The following is a 19632-nucleotide window of genomic DNA, read 5'->3' on the forward strand; positions in this document are numbered from 1 at the left end:
ACTGTATTTAATTCTTAACAATATAGCTGCAACAAAAATATAAATATAAAAGATTCACATTTATTTTGTCATTCGCGCATATTGATCCGCAGTTGGTAGCACTGAACGGAACTGACTGCTGTATCGACCAATAGCATTGCGGCATTTGTGTTCTGTTTCACTTGACCACTCAGAAATTGAACATTCCAAAGGCCGGTCTCCTCCCTCTCGGTGTTCTTTGGTAAGTGCGGCAGAATTTAGTGAAATAACTAATCGTGAAAAACTGTAATAATTTGAAACCATCATACAATAAAAAGTGATTCCGATTGCGTATTCGGATATATAGTGTGTGATAGTGTTAATATTTATTTGTGCACTTGTAAGTTGTCATAGAAGATCTTCTATCATTCCTGTTGGAATCGCTCGCCGATTCGGCCATTTTCGTTCGACATTCAATTATATTGCCTAGAGGTAACATTCCGTAGCTCTGCCCATAAAATTGTGTGCACAGTGATACCAAATTTACTATCTATTCAAGATAGTCTAGGTTGTAGTATCAGAGTCTCCGTTACGTAGCACCGTAAATTACGTAACATACTGCGGTCGTCGGTCAAACTGTCAAGTGACTTCCACATAAACTTAGGACAATCAGTAGGCATAAAGACTCACTAGTCTCGAGTAGCTAACTCATCTAGTCGTACGGTTTCTTTCAGTTGTCGCTCGCCGCACCTAAATAAATCACAAAATGCTGTCTGCCGCCAGATTGATCGCCCCTGCAGCCAGGTCTGCCGTAAGTATATTTTGGTTTTCTTTATTATTATTTATTACTTTAATTGAAATTCGACTGCGGGACTTATCAATTTATGCAGTGACATTTTGGTTATTTAACCTTGTAAGTTCCTTCAGCTTTGTAAGTTGTACTTACCGGTCTTATAGGTTAATTGGACTGAATATCAGTAATTTATTTCCTTATTTATCAGTAAGTTACCATCTTACAGTGTTACCCTCAGTTGGAATAAATCATTACATAACCCAACTTTGGTTCCAGTATTAGGTAACAATAATTATCACACAATTTCAGCTGAATGAATAAGCGCCATGGAATCGTCGTTATCTAAATAATTAATTAATGAATTTATATTTTTAGTCGGTTGCAGTATTGATTTTTAGGGTGTAACTCTTGTAGAGGTTATGAAAGGAGTTCTGACATAATGTTTTGTGTTATAGATCTTCCACAACACAGCCCTCGTGCGACCACTGGCTGTAGTCCCCACACAGTCACACATCCCCGCTGCTCCAGCTCAGCTGTCAGCGGTGAGGTCCTTCCAGACCACCGCTGTCACCAAGGACATTGACTCTGCTGCCAAATTCATTGGTGCTGGCGCAGCGACAGTCGGAGTTGCGGGCTCTGGTTAGTTCTCCAACTTTCTAATAAGCATTTTGATTGGTTTGGCTTTATCCATTAGAGTTCTCGCTAAGTTTTAATGTTCTCAAGATAATTGTTCAAACTTGAATTAACACTGTTATGCCTTCTTCTAATCTACAATTTACATCTTCAAAGAAGTAATTGGTTTATAAGATTTTGCATTCATTAAGAGCATTAAAGTTACCCTGTTTAAATCTTGTGTCATTCAAAGTGGTAACTTACCATTAAATTAACATTTCCTATAGTGATTGCATAACACGCAAGCATCTCTTGATTGATTTTTATTCTGTACAAGTTTGGCTGTTTCTGCTTACATAAGTAGTTAAGGGTTCAAAGTGTATTGGGAGATTGTGGGAGAGCATGGGAAGACTCTTTTATGTGATGAATGAATGTGCATACAAATGGTTTAATTCTGTTAAATGCAGTTATCCCTAGGATGTTATTATGATAACTTCAGATACCCAGCAGTGCACATGATAATGCAAGTGTGTTGGTTTTCACATTTTTTGTTTAGTTTCTGTAAAGGTTTACAGATCTAAATCATGCAATACATGAATCTAAGTGCATTAATAATACTAATATCAGTTATGAAGAAAGAATAAATACACTTTAAAAGAAATTCTTCTTTACATTACTTACATCATCATGTACATAACAGTGAATTAATTTCCTATCAGTATAGCCTGTAACTTATTGTTACAACAGATAAATCATGCGATTTTGTAAAGAGACATTTATCTTTTTAATTTTAAAGATTTAAAATGAGTGACAATATGATGTGATACTAAGTAACTGTATTATTGTTTTACAGGTGCGGGTATTGGAACGGTGTTCGGCTCCCTCATCATCGGTTACGCCAGGAACCCCTCCCTCAAGCAGCAGTTGTTCTCATACGCCATCTTGGGTTTCGCCCTGTCTGAGGCTATGGGTCTCTTCTGTCTTATGATGGCGTTCTTGCTGTTGTTCGCTTTCTAAGCTATTTACTTTTAAGAACACTACTACTGCCATCCCACATGACGAGGTTTCAGTGATTTACTATCTGGAGTGGACGGCCATGGAATCGAATGTGTGGAAACCTCACCCTCATAGTGATGCATGGACTGATGTGTATAAGTGATACACTTACCGGTGCGCGTCATCAGGAATGCAATTATTTAATTATGTAGAATACCAAGAAATCAAATAAAATATTGTACGTAAATCGTAACTCTGATGCTACAGTTATTTCTATTCCTGATATTGTAAACTTTTTTTTTTATTATTGTTCTGAATCATGTTAAACTTTTAGCCTCAAATCAAAGTTCGGCGACAATATTATAGTTTTGCCAGTGATTACGTATATTTGCGTGAATATTGTCATCGATTTTTGTATTGAGTTTATCCTGTTCAAGAATGTCGGCATCTGTATGTACATTGTAGGGCGATTAAATGATACAAAACCAATACGAGCGTTTATTGTAGTAGTAATCACCCTAATTTCTTTACAGCTCTTAGAATTTTAATCAAAACTAATAAGAATTCTGAGGCAAGTTAACATTTATAGAAGATAATCCAATGGATTTAGTTTTGCAACCATGTACTGCACACCCCTAAGGAAGTGGTACTGTTTGTCTGTTGTTTGAATAAGCTCGTTGGTAATGGTAAATGAACAGGATTTCAAAGTAAAATGAACCTAAATGTACAGATAAAAGAACAGCTGACTTAAGTCGTGTGGAGTAGTCACATGCGCAGTATGCATCTTGCGAAAATCGATACCTTACGAGCGGCAGCCCTCTAAATAGAGGAACCTAGTACCTCTGTCTATCTAGACTGGTGAATCGATCGGTCGCCACCATTGCTACGCGACGAGTAGGAGGTACCTACTTCGTCAAAATTAGGTAGAGAAGTTACTTACTGTGTAGGTATATGTTTACACAGATACCCAAGCGAATCAATAAGTTTAGTTCCTGTGACCATTCTGGGTGCATTGCATCAAGCCCGTTACATAAGACTACGATTATGCCGATCAATACTGGACACATTTTGTTCTATACTACCTACTACACATACTTTACACGCTTTCAATATTTGGGAGCTAACATCTAGGTACCACAGGAGTCTGCAGCTTACTTAGATTGACGTCATAATACAACGTACATGCTACATTGCATTTGTTCGGTATCTTGTCCTACCTACATCAATAAAATGATCAATTGACGAACCAATACAAGCTTACGTACGTACACGTAACGATTCGAAATATCGGCACCAACAACTAACCTTTTCATTCATAGTACCTATTGAGTTCTCTTAGTATTTCTTTTTAATCATGTACGTACAATGAGTACTACGTTGCTTCTACCTTTCTATTATGGAATTAAAAGGTAGGATGTTGAATAGTGTTAAAACTGGTAATTTGGAGTTAATAAAGCCTCGGTAGAACGGAATACTAGTGACATTAGTTAATATCGTCATAAAATAGGTTTTAATGGAAAATAAACGTAGCAACGTCACGCCTTTTATCTTCGAAGGGGTAGACAGAGGTGAACATTACGGCACGCAATGCCGTATACAATGTACACCCACTTTTTACCATTTGTGTTATAAGTTCATGTAATAGGGAGCGATCCTATTGTTAAACACTGGACAGAATTCTAGAGTTCTTGCTACCACTGAGAAATTTTCGAGAACCCGAAAATAAACTACAGTATTTTTTCAATTTATTTTGTTAACTACAGAATAATAAGAAAAACAAGAGTTAAGGTAGTGTAATATTCCCTCCAGCCTGATATTAATAGACGCAGATATCTGTATCTGTTAGGTTTATAAGTTACTCAGTGTTTGTATAAGGACAGCATAAATTCACTAAGAAATAAAAATTCCTTTCTTTTATCAACAAATTTATTGCAAATGTGTTTATTTTTTTATGAAAAATATCTAAGTGAATACCTCCGAACATAAAGGGAAAATAAATGTACTAATTTCGTACTTAGCAGAGGTAAACGCTTAAATGTTAAGAAGTAATGTCCAAATAAAAATAATAATAGGTACATGATAATAGTCACTATACTTTTTGAGGCATTCATAATGCATTAGATCGAGAAATTTTACAAAAAATATCAAAGCAACAAAATGAATTCAAACCATAATAAATTAGGTATTTGGTGTGCATTCAATTTGTTTTACAATAACACAATAATTATGATAAATATCTCAAAGAAATGTAAAAACCAAATTCATTCTAACACACAATGAGGAAACAGGTATAAACTTTATTTGGTGTTGAGGATATCACTTGTTTTATTCTCCTAGATAATTATCTCTCAATCACACCAGTCTGCCACTAAATATTTCACATCATCTGGTATATAAACACACAGTCACTAAAATCTCTTAATCCCAATAGAAGGACAACAAGCTATATTTTATAAAAACAAAATTTAATGTCTACACTTCCTTGAGAGGTACAATTTAAATAAATGTCATAGGCATAACATAATCTTTGTAGTTGTGGCATCAGTATAACATGCATACATACATGATTTAGGAAACAGGAATCAACAATACAGCAAATAGGTACTATTTCTTTCTATGATTGACTATTTAAACAATGTTTGTAAAACATCTTCACAATAATTTCACTTAGCCTACAGCAAAACAAAATAAGGCATTTTCCTACACTTTTCTATCAAACATAATTATCCAAATAGAAACTGCTCATCACGAGTAAATCGAATTCACGATAACAACTACTGTTTCACATAATCAAAACTCATTTCAATTAGATTTTTTGTGAGATCAACACTCGTAATATTATTTGGTCCAATATTTAAAGAATAAAATGTTGTCATGAATTCGAGTTACAAGATCAAACTTACACATTATTTTTGGCTCAACGCGTTTCCCGTGAAGTCCATAACTTTACAACTAAACATCATCTCTTCACCTCCATAAAAATCTTTTTATGAACTAGTCTTGATATCTTCTTTATATTACATTCTATTATAAATAGTGTTAGTACAATATTAAATCGCTTCAGTTTCAAACTGATTACCCTTGCATATGGTAATAGGTCCATATGTTTCATGTTGGTCTAATTTCAACACTTGATGTTTTTTGAGTACAAGTAAACTGTAAAATTTCTGTGCAACCTGCAACAATACAAATGAATAAATTAATGATTAATACACATACATATGAAGTCAGATAAAATAATCATAGATACAAAAGAAACATACCTGTTTTCTATTATTGTGTCTAGGTGCAAGATCTGAGAAGGAAAGTTGTAGTCCGATGGACAGTTTGGGCTTCATGACGGCGAAGAGTTGCGCCGCACGACGGTTCAGCACTCGCTCTTCGAACTGCTCGTCCGTCTCACCTGCTTCACGCTCACCCTCTTCCGCCTGGAATTCATTTATTTATAGATACTCAGCATACATATAAATTAAAATATAACTTTCCTGAAAAGACTTTAATGTCTTTATCTTGGATAACTTTGATCATTATTGTGTTTGTTAACATTTAATTTAGTTTAGTCAAATCAGAATAATTACGATATAAATGTAGTAACACTTACGTTGTCTGGCGTTAAAGGTAAATCGTAATCGTGTTGTGGACTGTTGTGCCCATGTTGGTCGTCGTAACCCAAGTTTGTCATTTGCATTCCATTCTGAAAATTATAGTTGTCGATTAATATTAGCCAAATATAGGCACTATCTCCTGACTACAAATCTTTAACACTATGTTCAATCATGGTTCAGTCTAAATACAGAAAATGCTGGAAATTTTACAAAGATAGCTCTTTACCTGATAATCCCCATGATCTTCGAGCCCATGTAGCAGGGGTTCCATGGGTACAGTGTGTGGGAGGTCGTGCGAGGCTCTGTCTGCGGCCGGCGTGGGCAGCGACGTACGTAACAAGGACGACACTTGGTCCCCGCCCAGCTGCGGCATCATCGGCAGCTGCTCCAGGCCGTGCATAGCGCCGTGTTGGACACCTGCCGTGTGAATAAAGGTATATTCATTACATACATACATACATATCGTCACGCCTTTAATCCCCGAAGGGATAGGCAGAGGTGCACATTATGACACGTAATGCCACTGTGTACACCCACTTTTCACAATTTATGTTGTAAGTCCCATGTAATATATAAGGTATATTCATTGTAATTTAGTATTCCCGATGATGAAATAAAGTAAAAAAATGTCGAAATCCACATTTAATTTGTGGCTTTTTTTACATTTGGTTGGTCGAGGTTTGGTCGCTATCTCGCCTGATGGTAAATGATGATGCGGCCTACGATGGAGCACGTCTGCCAATAAGCAACCTATTCACTTGGGCTTTGAAGACACCCAGGTTATACCGATCAGGAAACACAGATTCCGGCAAAGAGTTCCACTCCCTAGCAGTTCGCACAAGGAAGCTTGAAGCGAAGCGCTTCGTGCGAATGGGTGGGATATCTACCAAGAAGCGGTGGAGCTTCGCCGATTGTCTTGTGGCTAAAAATAATATTCATACCTCCAGGCGTCATTCCACCGTGTTGTAATCCGGCTGGGGTCATGCCGCCATGTTGTAGTCCGGCGGGGGTCATGCCACTGTGTTGTAGCCCCGCGGGGGTCATGCCGCCGTGTTGTAGCCCTGCCGGCGTCATACCGCCGTGGTCTAAACCACCTGTAGAGGAAAAAAAACATAAAATTTTAAATATCTCTTTCCTGACATTTTCACAGCTGGAAAAGTAAGTCTTAACACATCATCTGAGGATTTGACAGTTTTCTGGTGGCAGTCAAAGGATTAAGGTGTAATGTCATTATTTTCCATAAACTGGATGACTAATACTTTTGTTTCTAGATTTTCTCGAGTCCTAACGAACATCATATTGATAACTGGAATTTACAGCTTAACGTGTTGTCTATGAGATTTTTACCATGCTTAACTGTCAACTTTTTGAAGTCGAAACATCCATTCTCATTTTCTTACACCCAAAACACATTACTTGAGGCAAACCATAATAAAATACCAAATAAAAAATAAAAGAATGTTTATAAAAGGCAATAACACCTATACATACCATCGTCATATGGAGAGAAGACATTACCTGGCGTCATGCCTCCGTGGTGCAGACCAGCGGGAGTAAGGCCTCCGTGGACTAATCCCGCCGGCGTCATACCACTCTCTAGCAGACCCGGGGTCATGCCTGGAAATAATCCACATTAAAGTAAAAAACATCGTATAATTTTATTATGTTGTAGATAAAAAGCAATTACAGAGTCAAATTAGTTAAGTAGATTTGGCGTCAGGGTTCTTTAAAGGTGTAATTCATCTAACGAATATATTTCATGCAAAGTAAGCAAGTCCAAAAGTAAAAAGTAACAATATACTGACCTCCATGGTGTAATCCTGCCGGCGTCATGCCGCCAGCAGACAGTCCCAGGTCTACATGCTGACTGTCGCCGTGATGCAGCCCAGCTGGAGTCATGCCACCATGTTGTAAACCACCTACACATAACAAGATATGTATTTTTTTCATTGGGACTCTGCTTCTGCTTCTACTTTTTGAACTTCTGAGTTGACCCTTAACTAAAATAGCAACATTACAACTGATCCTGCATGAATGACGGGATCTTTTGTAAATTTTATATTTTTATGTGAGAAAGGTCGGTAAACGAGTAGATTGATCTCCCAAAGGTAAGCAATCGGCGCCATCCATAGACACCATAGTTATAAGTGCCTTGTCGGCCTTTCTTAGTTAAGCATTTCAAGATTGTTAGAGATTCGGGAATTGAAGAAATTGGGGAGAGGAGTTAATTGTAAATGGGGGTAAATGTTTCGACTGCGAATAATACAAGTAGGGATAATATAAACAAGATATGTACGTATTCAAAACTGCGATACATCATCGTATAAAAATCTTGTTGCATACAAAAACAAAAAGTATACGTAACGTACCCGGCGTCATCCCTCCGTGCTGTAGTCCTGCGGGAGTGAGTCCGGCCTGTAGCAGAGTGCCGGGCGTGAGGCCGCCCAGCGCGCCCGGCGTCATGCCGCCGCCTAGCGCGCTCAGCATACCTCCTGTACACACATATTGGTGTTACTACTGTTCTAACTTACAGTGCATCACTAAGACTATTTGTAGAGTCTTGTTAAGGTGAATAGAAATTTTCGCCCCGTAAAATGATATAATAATTTGATGATTATTAGACCACAAAGACACATACAGACTGATTTATTAAACATCTACTGTTAGCATATTAAGAACGCTGAGTAAGATTTTGATATTCGAGATTCTCCTGCGAATAGAGGTTCCATAACTAGCAAAAAGTGACAGAAGCATAATTCATAGTTTTTAGACCAACTAATGAAATAAAATGGTGTCTTAATACATCAATAGAGGATATCCAATCATCTAACACAAAATATTTGATACAGGGCCCGTAAATACCTGGCGTCTGTGGAAGGTCGACATCGACGTCCGGTCGAGGAGTTTGTGGTTCGACGGTCGGTTCCGGCGCAGGTTCAGGCTCTAACCGTGCACCACATGATCCATTGTTAATAGAGTGCAGTTAGGTAGCAAATGTACAAGTTATTTAGAAAACTTCACTATGAATGATTGTTAGTTTAATGTAGACCTTTCCTGTATTTGTTTAAGGTCTAAAATGCATGATTAGGTTATAAAGCTTTGGTTCAAAGTGAAGTTTTCCTGTACTTATGAAGTTAAAAATGCATGGGGATCTTTTTAGTTTGTGATAATGGTTTCATTCTTTAGATATTTTTATAGTTAAGATTATGAAAGTAAGTAAGTAAGGAAGACCATAACTCAATGAGAATGTTTCAAGAACAATAGCTCCAATTATAATGTATGATAGTAGCCACACCAGAGTCATGGTGGTTTCATGCTATTTAGTAGAATGGCGTTGCAAACCTCATCCAAGTGAGAAAGCAGTGAATGAGTACAGGCGTGTACTTACCAACTGAAGGTTCATATTCCTGAGGCACAGGAGTGGGAGGTTCCAATTCTTGAGTCGGAGCTGGTGCTGGTGTCTCAGGTGGCTGCATTGTCTGCAATTTAGAATCTATTATTAAAATTTGAACCCAGAAGCTTGGAATTGCATAAAATGATTGTATGGCCAAGGTAGTACACTGTCGACAGGCTCACGAGAGAAAATCCAAGAATGTGTAGTTATGATCATATTGAGAGTAGGAAAGTATTAAACATTTTGCCATGTTCTTTACTCAGACGTATTTGCCATAATTTCTATGCTTGATTGGTGGATTGGAAATAGCAGTTCAAAGGTTCAAGTTTTGAGTTGTATTGCAAGGATTGTCAAATGTGTTGTAGTCCCTCAGAATGAGTACATGGTGCGATATACCATACCTCGTCGTGCCTCCGCTTGCGCGGCGCGCGTCGCGCGGGCTCGGCGGGGTCGGGCGAGCGGGCCGCCGCCGCCGCCGCGTCCGCCTCCTCCGCCTCGCTGCGCAGCGTCATGTTGCGCTGGTATTTCTGCAATATTTCAATAATACGTCAATATAACATTTCAAAACTCGCTAAAAATCTAAGAGCATCAATGTTTTTAAGTGCTTGAAATGCAATATATTTCAATTTATTATGTTCTTATTCATAATAACTCAAGCAAACCAGATGCGTATGCCTAGATGTGACTTGTACGCCGACGCGCACGTCTACGGTACGCACAAGATGTGTCTTATTTTTTATATTTTTGAACACGACTTCTTTTTCTCTACTAGACGTGAAAGCAACCTATATTTTCACATTTATTATAATAAATCTACCAAAGATTAATAAATGTATATGTAACATACCTTAAACAGTACACTAGAAGGTATGGGCCTAGCAGGCAAGGTGAACAGTTTCTCCACACCACCAGTTTCCTTCCAGTGCATCAGTCGCCTGGTAGGGGGCGCCAGGTCCAACGTGGTGACGATATCGGATGTGTTGCTCAGTTGGTTCTTCATTTCCTCACCAGATATATTCTTCACTTCGTCCACAATCAGCTTGCGTTTACGTTTTGTTTTTGTTATACCTGGTTGAAATAGACAGTCATTTAAAATATAATGTAAAATAAAATGTTTCAATACAGACAACAATGTGTCTTCTCTCTCATATTATCATGTCTCTGTACTTTCTCTTGTATATATAACTGCTGTAACATTAATAATTTTCTTTCTTTCTTTCAAGTCTCTTATCAACAGTGGTTACTTTACTACCTTACTATTAAAATTAAAGTAAATACTAATAGAATATGAAATATTAATTTTGTTAAAATATAGTTTTTCAAAGACATGAAATACTAGTTATGTTAATAGCCACTCCACATTACCTTTAAGAACAGTAGCGTCTACGGGAGCGAGTGCAAATGATTCTTCATCATTATGTAGCAGCGTGGTGTTGTCCGCCACTCGCTCGGACGCGCCGCCCGCCGGGGGCTCCGCGCTCACTGGCCGCGGGACTGGCTCGGGGACTGTGTCTACGTCCTGGGGGAAAACAGCATAATAAACATAAGTAATCAATATTTTATTGTATTCTAAAATCATTGCCTGGTGGCAGTAATAGATATATCCTTATTATACATGATAGCTCCTATAATGTAGGGAACTGGAGACAAATATATGTTTTCTACACTGTTAGAAATATCAACAAACATTAGTAAACAGTTCAGTTTTATATTGTTTTCTTCTGATTATTGCATGTGCAAGTCTATTTACTATAAATAATAAAGGTAATATGATAATAATCCTAGTAATAATTTATGAAATGATTAGACTCACCATAGGTACATGTGGGCTAGGAGAAGGTGGCGCAGGCGCCGCTGGCGGCACCACGCTCTCGGGCCGAGCGGGAGACCCACCCCAACTATAATAGAACAAATCTAATGGTTAAAATAGATTGTAATAGTAATAATCCTTCAATTAAAAAAAATCGGACCCCATTCAGCAGCTTTTCGTAATCACAATTATACATCCTCACAAATTTTAGCATTTATAATATTGTTAATAGATAGTTTCCAAACTAACCTGTGTTGTGGAGAGTTGCCGGCATCGTAGTGGTCTCCCATATCATCGTCAGAGTCGGGCGCGTCCGCGGCCGCCACGTCGCCTCCCGTCTCACCGGCATTCACTCCCGCCGCGTCAATCTCAGCCTGTTATACCACTCATTTTAATTATATTACCTAAATTAACATCAACAAAATCATTAATATCATAATTTTGTGATGTAAAATGAAGGAGCCAGGACCAGAAGCTAGGGTCTAATTTTAACTAATTTTGTCTAATTTTTACTAATTTTATATATTATTAGTATTAGTATGGCTCAAATCTCTAACTTTAATAAAATCGGTTTTTGTGAAGTCATTAGAAATATGTTTTAAAGTCAACGCGTTTATTTCAATTAATCCTTAATTAGACACTCTGACACATTAAATTGAATTGTGCATCAGTCCGTCTGTCAGTGAAACTAGGTGCTAAGTAGTAAGTTTTCAAGTTCTAACTGAAGCTAAACATTTACCTGGAGAGACTGAGGCTGTGTTGAAGTACCGGGCATACCAGAAGCAGCTGCAGCTGAGCTACTGCTACCAGTTACTTCGCCGAATAGGTCACCCTCGAACAGACCACCCGCATCTAAATACAATAAGTACATATAATTCTAATTCTTATTTGCCAAGTACTGAAAATGAAAGATTAAAAACTATATGTTATTGAGTAAATCATGTCCCAGTACCGTGTGCTTTGTTAAATATTGCATTATTCAGTGGGCAAGGCAATGTAAATATTACCAGGCCATTACAGACCAGTCTGTGGGCTAAATAGCGGTAACTTACTGTAAAACCACCCAAGTAAATCTAAATTAAGAGATAATTTACAATTCAAGAATTTAAGAACGTAAAAAGTAGAAATACGCCAGGAATAGACTGATGATTGATGAAGAAGGGAAAGAGGTATGTAAAATACGTAGCAATTGGCGTTCCATTGTCTCTGGCTACCACCATGAGAGACAGGCGTGTGGTTATGTAAGTATGTATGAAATATGCCAAGTAGTAACAAAGTAAATTTTCACTCACGTCCAAAATCCGCAACATCGCCGATGGTTCCACCGAAGCCGTCATCCATGGGTGCGTGTGGGGCTGCCTCCATGCGACGAGGGTGTTCCGGTGCGAGGGCTGGAACTCCACCAGTCAGACTGCCCACTCCACCGTCTTTGCCAGCCAGTTCCAGGGAGGATCCGTCCGCGAATAGTAGGTTACTCTGTGATAAGATTATAATGTTATTCATCTAACTTTGTAGAAGTTTTAATTTACGAAATACCAAAGGATTTTTGTAAGTGTAGAAGGTTTATATAAATAAACTAGCGGACCCGACAGACGTTGTCCTGTCTACACGTCTTTAATTTGAAAATTTGTCGGATCCAATGTAAAATATTCCAAAATCAACAACTAATATATTAAAAATTAATTAAAAAAACATTGTCCAGCAGACAAAATTGTGAATCTAAACTATTCTCAGACCAGGGAGGTCTTGAACACACACAAAAAATTTCATCAAAATCGGTCCCGTCGTTTAAGAGAAGTTCAGTGACATACACACTTACAGAAGAATTATATATATAAAGATATAACCATCATTGATGTATAAAAGCTGTAGGGGAGGAAGGGTTAATTCTCTCTATAATTTGCAGAAGTAGTTTTGTTGTTTAAATTTTTACCATTTTTAAGTACATATTTTGCTGAAGCTTGTTGAATCTGTCACTAATTGGTTACTATTAATTTTTGAAACATTCATTAGGATAATTTATAAATTACCAAATTAATAATATGTCCTCAAAAACAAATACCAACAGCACTACAATTTTCTAAAAAAGTAATTTCCATACCTGTTCCAATCCCCCTTCATTGCCGATGGCTTCTCGCATGATGTCAGGATTATCGGTATCAAACCCCATGTCACCGAATCCATCATCATGTGTCACAAGGTTCAATGACCCGTAATCCTCGCGCATTGTGATCTCTTCAGCTCTTGACTGGTTCAATGAGAACTGGGCTTCAATGTCCACTTCACTAAAATGGAAAAAAGGTTTAATTTAATTTTTGGCAGTATTAGCTTATAAGACTGTAGGCAAATTGTCTGGAATTTGTTAAATAATAAAACTATAAATAATAGTCAATTGACCAATCTTGAAAGTATACAATTTTATGTCTTGGTAAAGATTTTTGTGATTATCTTCTATATAAAATATTTTTTTCATGTTTATTAATAATAATGTATTGTACCTATGCACAAAACCCTATCTTGCAAATGCTGAACTGGTCCCATTGTACCACAAACTTGGAGTGTTTTTAATAAAATCTCATGTGTCAACAAATATTTATGTAAACTGTACATGTCACTTGTTTATTTAGTGTGTAGAATAAGTGGTTTTTCTTCTTCTAATTAGTTTTATTATTTCTGATGTAATAAAATTGATGTATTATAGAAGTAAACCTTATAGGAATAAATTATTTCCAACCTCAGTTGAGGCTATGTGGAAGGACATGAATGAAATGAACACAGACAAAGACAAGGGTAAAACCTAGTTTTCTTATTTTTCTACATATTCATATAATGCCCTTAAAACTACAATGAAATTACAGTGTTTTTTACTAAAAACTATTACTTGTTCAATAGTAGACCTATTGACAATGAACTACAATAAAAGTAGGATATAGTGGTCTATTCCTTTTTTTTAATAAATAGGTTTTATACATAAACTAGAAAATTAGTAATATCTGTAACAAATCATTGACATTATGATACATGTCACTAAAATTAAAAAGTAGGTTATGTTTCATAAACATTACCTCACACAATAACAACAATCCTTAATCAACTACAATAAGACAAATTTATAAAACTCACTTTAATTCAGGCATGGCAGTGTCAAAGTCATGGAAGACCTCGGGTAAGGTGATGGCGTTCATGGCAGCTTCACGGTGCTCCTCGGGCAAGTCCACCATACCAGGCCTAAAGGCCATCTAAAAGAAACATTGACCTAATTATAAATACACAAAAATATTGTGTTTACAGACCTAACTAAGTGTTACAAGTGGATTATTCATAAACATGATAATATTTAGTCTGATACTGATACCAAAAGCTATGTAGGAACATTGTTCATCACTTATGAATGGTCTTGAATATCAAGTTAGTTACATTATACCAGAGGCATTCTAGTATACAAACAAAACATTTTTATCAGTGTACTTATGCAAGTTAGACATACCTTAATCTTGACAAAGGCTTCATTACAATCCTGAAGCAAATATTTGGCTTTCCTGGAGTAAATTCTCACGACACCCAGCAACAGATGGCCAGATGTACGCAAAGCCATCTTCACTTTGGGCTTCAAGATACCATCTACTGATTTCTCAATATTGGTCTCAAATACATGGGCCTTCGTAAGCTTCTTGTCCCAATGAGCCGCCAGCCAAATCTTGGCCAAGGGGCCCTTCTTGGCCAGCACGAAATGTGCGTAAAACATAGTGATGGTTTACTGTCTGCGGCTTGTTGTTACATCAACTTTGTTCTGAAATGTAATTATGTATTAAACTTCTCCAATGGCTTTGGCTGCACACCAAACAAAGTCAAACACAAGAAACACTCTCATAGGGGCTGTTTATTACAATAATTGGTAACGACTATGAGCAATTTGGCGCCTAATCTTCAAGCACTTCTTTTGGCGATATTTATGATTTTTAAACACATAATAATATTAACACGCATTATTCAATCCATATTCTCATGTATATTATTAAAATTAATGTATTTTACCGGATTTTTATATCAAATATCACAAATTTCACCTTTCACACACAACGTAAACATGACAACAATTACGCTTTCAAGATGGCGGCGTAACATACGAACCGTTGTTTTCGTCCAGAAATGTCATTGCGTATCAAAAACCAGTAAATGTTATTCACAGAAAATAATCTATGGTTTTGATTTGATTTCATTTTATTTTAAATTATTATTATTTTTCGCCACCATACACAAGTACTCAGTGAATTTTATCATTTGTATTTATCTATCGCTATAGAAAATATTATCCATGAATAAATAACTTGTCGAATGGTCGCAAGTCGCAACGTCGACTGCTGCACGAGGGATCTAGAGATCGATTCCCGGACCGGGCAAAGTATCATTAGGTTATTTGGGATTTTTCGAAAAAGTAGCATTGTGTTTGGTATTAAATATGACAGTAGATTCACCCTCATCGTTGCTCATCTCGGTCCAATTGCATGGGACTTGGAACTATTTATTTATTTATTTATTAGGACAACCAGTAGTTGTTACATTAGGACTTATATCTAAACACTTACATAATAATAAATTTAAATGCACAACATTTTAAGGTGTCATAACATGCACTGTAAGACGACATAATGGTGACACTGTTCTATAACTTATATTATCACAAGTGGGTACAAATGGTACTATTTATTTATTTATTTACACTACTCAATACTTTATAAAAATTAAATAGAGAAACATAATTAATAGAAATATTAATTCTATGAACTAAATACAATTTTATTGCATTTTGCTTATTGTATAAAGGCTTTACGTGTCTTAATATGCCCTTTACCTACCTTCGGGGACAAAAGGTGAAATGATATAAAAAACACTGAACTTTTTAATTTCTACTTCTACGATCAGAATCATTTTGTTATATTTATTATTTTATTTAATATTCTAACATAAACGCAAATTAAACAAATCTAAATATACCAGTAGTCAAACAAGGGAAATTATGATATTGTCTCTGGACAGCCAACCAGCCATAGACCATTGAGTAATTTCTGTCAGTTTTCTTTTCCGGTTTACCTGTGGAGTACGCGAGACGTACGTTATATTTTTATCCTAAAATATTTAAGATATCATTTAACATTTTACAATTTAACCTATTGTTCAAGTGAAGTAATAGTGTTAAGCTGTTATTGTTCTGTGTATTTATAATTTGATTCGTATATTTCAGTGGTTTCGATATGGCATACATGATGCGTGTAGAATCGCTCTATTTGTGGCCAGACCGATGATGTGACTTCTGATCAATATGTATTGATTTTGTTGCTAGGTCTGCCACAGGCACCTGTCCAAGATGGGCGCGTACAGATATATTCAGGAGTTGTACAGAAAAAAGTTGAGCGATGTTATGCGTTTCCTCTTGCGTGTCAGAGTATGGCAGTACCGCCAGTTGACTCGTATGCATCGCGCCCCTAGGCCTACCAGGCCCGACAAGGCAAGGAGACTGGGATACCGTGCCAAGCAAGGTAAGGACCTTGTTATTTTGCCGGTCAATTTGTTTGTACACGTGGGTTGTACGTACAAGTTTCAAGTGCTAATGTTTTCTATCTTTGCAGGTTTCGTTATCTTCAGAATCCGCGTGCGCCGTGGAGGCCGCAAGCGCCCCGTGCCCAAGGGAGCCACTTATGGTAAACCCAAGAGCCAGGGTGTAAACCAGCTGAAGCCCACACGCAACCTGCAATCCATTGCTGAGGTGAGTCTCAGTCAACATAAACATGTGTTGATGTATAGGTTAAGTTCTGTTGGTGATCACCATTCGGCTTGATTCAGTTTTACAATACCTGATAGTCTTAAAGTAGCAACGTGTTATTAAATTCATGCGAAATTCAATGAAATTGCACAATTGTTACATTCTTAAGTTTATCACTTAAATGTGTGCTAACTTATGTATTTTCATTCATAGGAGCGTGTTGGTCGCCGTTGCGGTGGTCTGCGTGTACTCAACTCATACTGGGTGGCTCAAGATTCATCATACAAATACTTTGAAGTCATCTTGGTTGACCCCTCACACAAGGTAAATGTTTACACTGTATTACTAAGACTTCCTACAGTTATGGCTTAAAATGATGAACTTTTATGTCATGCACCAATCTGAAAGGTTTTGCTGAATCTTCACCTACCATTTTATCTGATACAACATGTGATATGTACAATAAATTCCATATTTCTAAACATAATATTAATTGTAATGCGTTTTTCTTTCTCAGGCTATCCGCAGGGATCCCAAGATCAACTGGATAGTAAATGCTGTCCACAAGCACCGCGAGATGCGTGGTCTTACCTCCGCTGGCCGCAGTTCCCGTGGTCTGGGCAAGGGACACAGATTCTCACAGACCAAGGGAGGCTCCCGCCGCGCCGCCTGGATCCGCCGCAACACGCTGCAGCTCCACCGCAAGCGATAAATGTTGCATCGGACAAGCCATTGACTTTCTATTTGATTTTCTTTATTCTCACATGGAAAGCCAGTGTCTAATAAAACTTTACTTTATAAATTTTATCTTTTTCTTTGTTAATTTATACTACATCCAAACCATCACCACTAAGTGAATCTGTAAGTATTATTTTAAATGAATTGAAATATACATTTTACTCTCCAAATGCACTAACAAAGCCTTTTTGTTATAGATTGACCACTATCAAGACACTTCAACTTGCACTTTCAACAGGTAATTATCACTCAAATTTTTTAAATGTTTGAATTTAGCCCTGCCCTATGCAACAACCAATCACACCCTGAGCATGTTTTTGGAATGACACCTAAAGAATGAAGTCATTCTCCTAAAGTTAGTGACCCTTAAACTAAATGTTCTGTAATATTCCATACTAAATGAATGTATTAAGAGATGTCTCCATGTATTATGAATTTATTTTAAAATTATTGATTGGTAGAAAAACTCTAAATTTGAATGATGATACAATGCTTTATGAATGCGCAACCCTGATTACCACGCATTTAAAACTTCCTTGGATGGCTGAACAAAACAATATTTTTTATTATAATATTTTGCCTAAAGAACCATGTTTTAATGAAGATTTTGCTTCTTTTTGCAGATTTGCTGGTTTTACAACACTCTTCATGAAAGCTCAAGGTAATTATTATCTTATTTCTGTTTTCTTGTAGTCCAAAATCGTATGAGATAGCTTGTTAGTTTTTTGTGTTAACGAGAAAACGTATTTTGGAAATATTAAATTCTTGTCTAGGTGAGGTTACTGTTATTTATATTTTCGGTAAACCTCAATCCGGCGAGAAACATACATTCAAACTTAGCCACATCATAATTTTGTACAATAAATAGTTTTTTGCTAACCATATATTTTTTATTCACAGGTACTTCGTGAGTGTTTTCCTTGGACTGCTGGAGTGTTTGTTGTCAAATAGCCAAAGTAAAATTTTTATAACAAAATGTGTGTCAACCTATTTTATTTATTAAATAGTATTTACATAAGTACACTTGTGTTTCTTATTTATTACCATGAAACCCCATAAAATTATTAGAATTATGTTCAATGGTCGATATCAGCACTTCCTTTTTCCATTTTAAATTGCCTTGTTGATAAAGTTCGCAATGGCAACTGCGGAAATATGTGTCTTGGGTTGAATCCCCGGGATTATCGATTATTACATGAACAGTATAAGTGGAATATCCTTTCAAATGAGGGAAAATTTTAAACAAACACGGTGTCGTTTGAATGATATAAAATGTGATTTTATGAAGTTTTTTTTATTATAAAAGCGTTGCCCCACATGATTCTCTCCTGTGTCGTAGGTGCGTTTACAAACATGCACATGTACATGACACCCAGACCCGAAACCACAATTTTTAATCACACAAAGAGTTCCTCCGTTCGGGAATCGAACTCCCCCTTACCCGCTGCGCACACCGCACCAACCGTGCAGTCTGATATGGTGGCATAGTAAAAATTTACAAATAAACTTATCTCGATTACGAATTTGAGAGTCTCCCAATTTCTCTATTTGTGGTAAACGAGAATGAACCCCAGTTTCCACCAAATCGCTAACAGTCGATTTCTACCTTACATGACGTCAACCAATCGGTGACAATTTTTCGATTTCACACATCTGCCAGATAAAAGATCCCATTTCTCCACTTCGAGTACTTCGACGGAAACCTGGCCTTACTCTAGTCAATATGCGCAGCATGATCGCGTCGCTGGGTCAGTACCACTAGTCTTGTCTCGTGGAATAGTGCGGGTAAGCGGACCCTTTTTTTATGAAGAAGGAAAATCATCCAACGACTTCTCCCGCCTTGGCGAGGCACGAGGGAGGGTCAGACTCTTCTGACTAAAAACCGCCCCGTTCCCATTCCCGCTTTTCGAGCCGGAGCCTCGGTAAACCTGCTAGGTAGTCCGCAGCTCTGAATCGGGTAAGCGG

General features: G+C 37.1%; 3 protein-coding genes across 9 annotated transcripts; 2 read left to right on the top strand and 1 right to left on the bottom strand.

Annotated features, from left to right (window-relative positions):
- Positions 1 to 92: 92 nt before the first annotated feature.
- Positions 93 to 2848, top strand: LOC118269627 (ATP synthase lipid-binding protein, mitochondrial). Of its 3 annotated transcripts, none has more exons than XM_050707040.1 (4): positions 93 to 220; positions 693 to 769; positions 1207 to 1390; positions 2217 to 2848. In XM_050707040.1, exons 2-4 carry the CDS (start codon positions 725 to 727, stop codon positions 2378 to 2380), a joined length of 393 nt encoding a protein of 130 aa, XP_050562997.1. In that variant the 5' UTR covers positions 93 to 220; positions 693 to 724; the 3' UTR covers positions 2381 to 2848. The 3 variants fall into 3 exon arrangements, with proteins under 3 accessions (XP_050562997.1, XP_035440709.1, XP_035440710.1); XM_035584816.2 differs by having other exon boundaries at positions 209 to 358; XM_035584817.2 differs by having other exon boundaries at positions 213 to 450.
- Positions 2849 to 4267: 1419 nt separating this feature from the next.
- Positions 4268 to 15329, bottom strand: LOC118269626 (double-strand-break repair protein rad21 homolog). 5 transcript variants are annotated; one of them, XM_050707028.1, is made up of 21 exons: positions 15204 to 15329; positions 14656 to 14958; positions 14292 to 14407; positions 13270 to 13453; positions 12461 to 12644; positions 11908 to 12020; positions 11418 to 11542; positions 11172 to 11256; positions 10724 to 10877; positions 10206 to 10426; positions 9760 to 9885; positions 9353 to 9443; positions 8827 to 8907; positions 8334 to 8456; positions 7770 to 7883; positions 7483 to 7581; positions 6906 to 7058; positions 6191 to 6381; positions 5961 to 6053; positions 5623 to 5787; positions 4268 to 5535 (listed from the first exon to the last, which is right to left on the bottom strand). In XM_050707028.1, exons 2-21 carry the CDS (start codon positions 14911 to 14913, stop codon positions 5410 to 5412), a joined length of 2802 nt encoding a protein of 933 aa, XP_050562985.1. In that variant the 5' UTR covers positions 14914 to 14958; positions 15204 to 15329; the 3' UTR covers positions 4268 to 5409. The 5 variants fall into 5 exon arrangements, with proteins under 5 accessions (XP_050562985.1, XP_050562983.1, XP_050562984.1 ...); XM_050707026.1 differs by having other exon boundaries at positions 7456 to 7581; XM_050707027.1 differs by having other exon boundaries at positions 7456 to 7581; positions 15236 to 15315.
- Positions 15330 to 16146: 817 nt separating this feature from the next.
- LOC118269625 (60S ribosomal protein L15) lies at positions 16147 to 17731 on the top strand. The gene is made up of 5 exons (XM_035584813.2): positions 16147 to 16277; positions 16510 to 16705; positions 16796 to 16932; positions 17143 to 17253; positions 17447 to 17731. Exons 2-5 carry the CDS (start codon positions 16534 to 16536, stop codon positions 17639 to 17641), a joined length of 615 nt encoding a protein of 204 aa, XP_035440706.1. The 5' UTR covers positions 16147 to 16277; positions 16510 to 16533; the 3' UTR covers positions 17642 to 17731.
- The last annotated feature ends 1901 nt before the right edge of the window (positions 17732 to 19632 follow it).

The sequence above is a fragment of the Spodoptera frugiperda genome, chromosome 30, assembly GCF_023101765.2.
Source record: "Spodoptera frugiperda isolate SF20-4 chromosome 30, AGI-APGP_CSIRO_Sfru_2.0, whole genome shotgun sequence".
Classification (NCBI taxonomy): Eukaryota; Metazoa; Arthropoda; class Insecta; order Lepidoptera; family Noctuidae; genus Spodoptera; species Spodoptera frugiperda.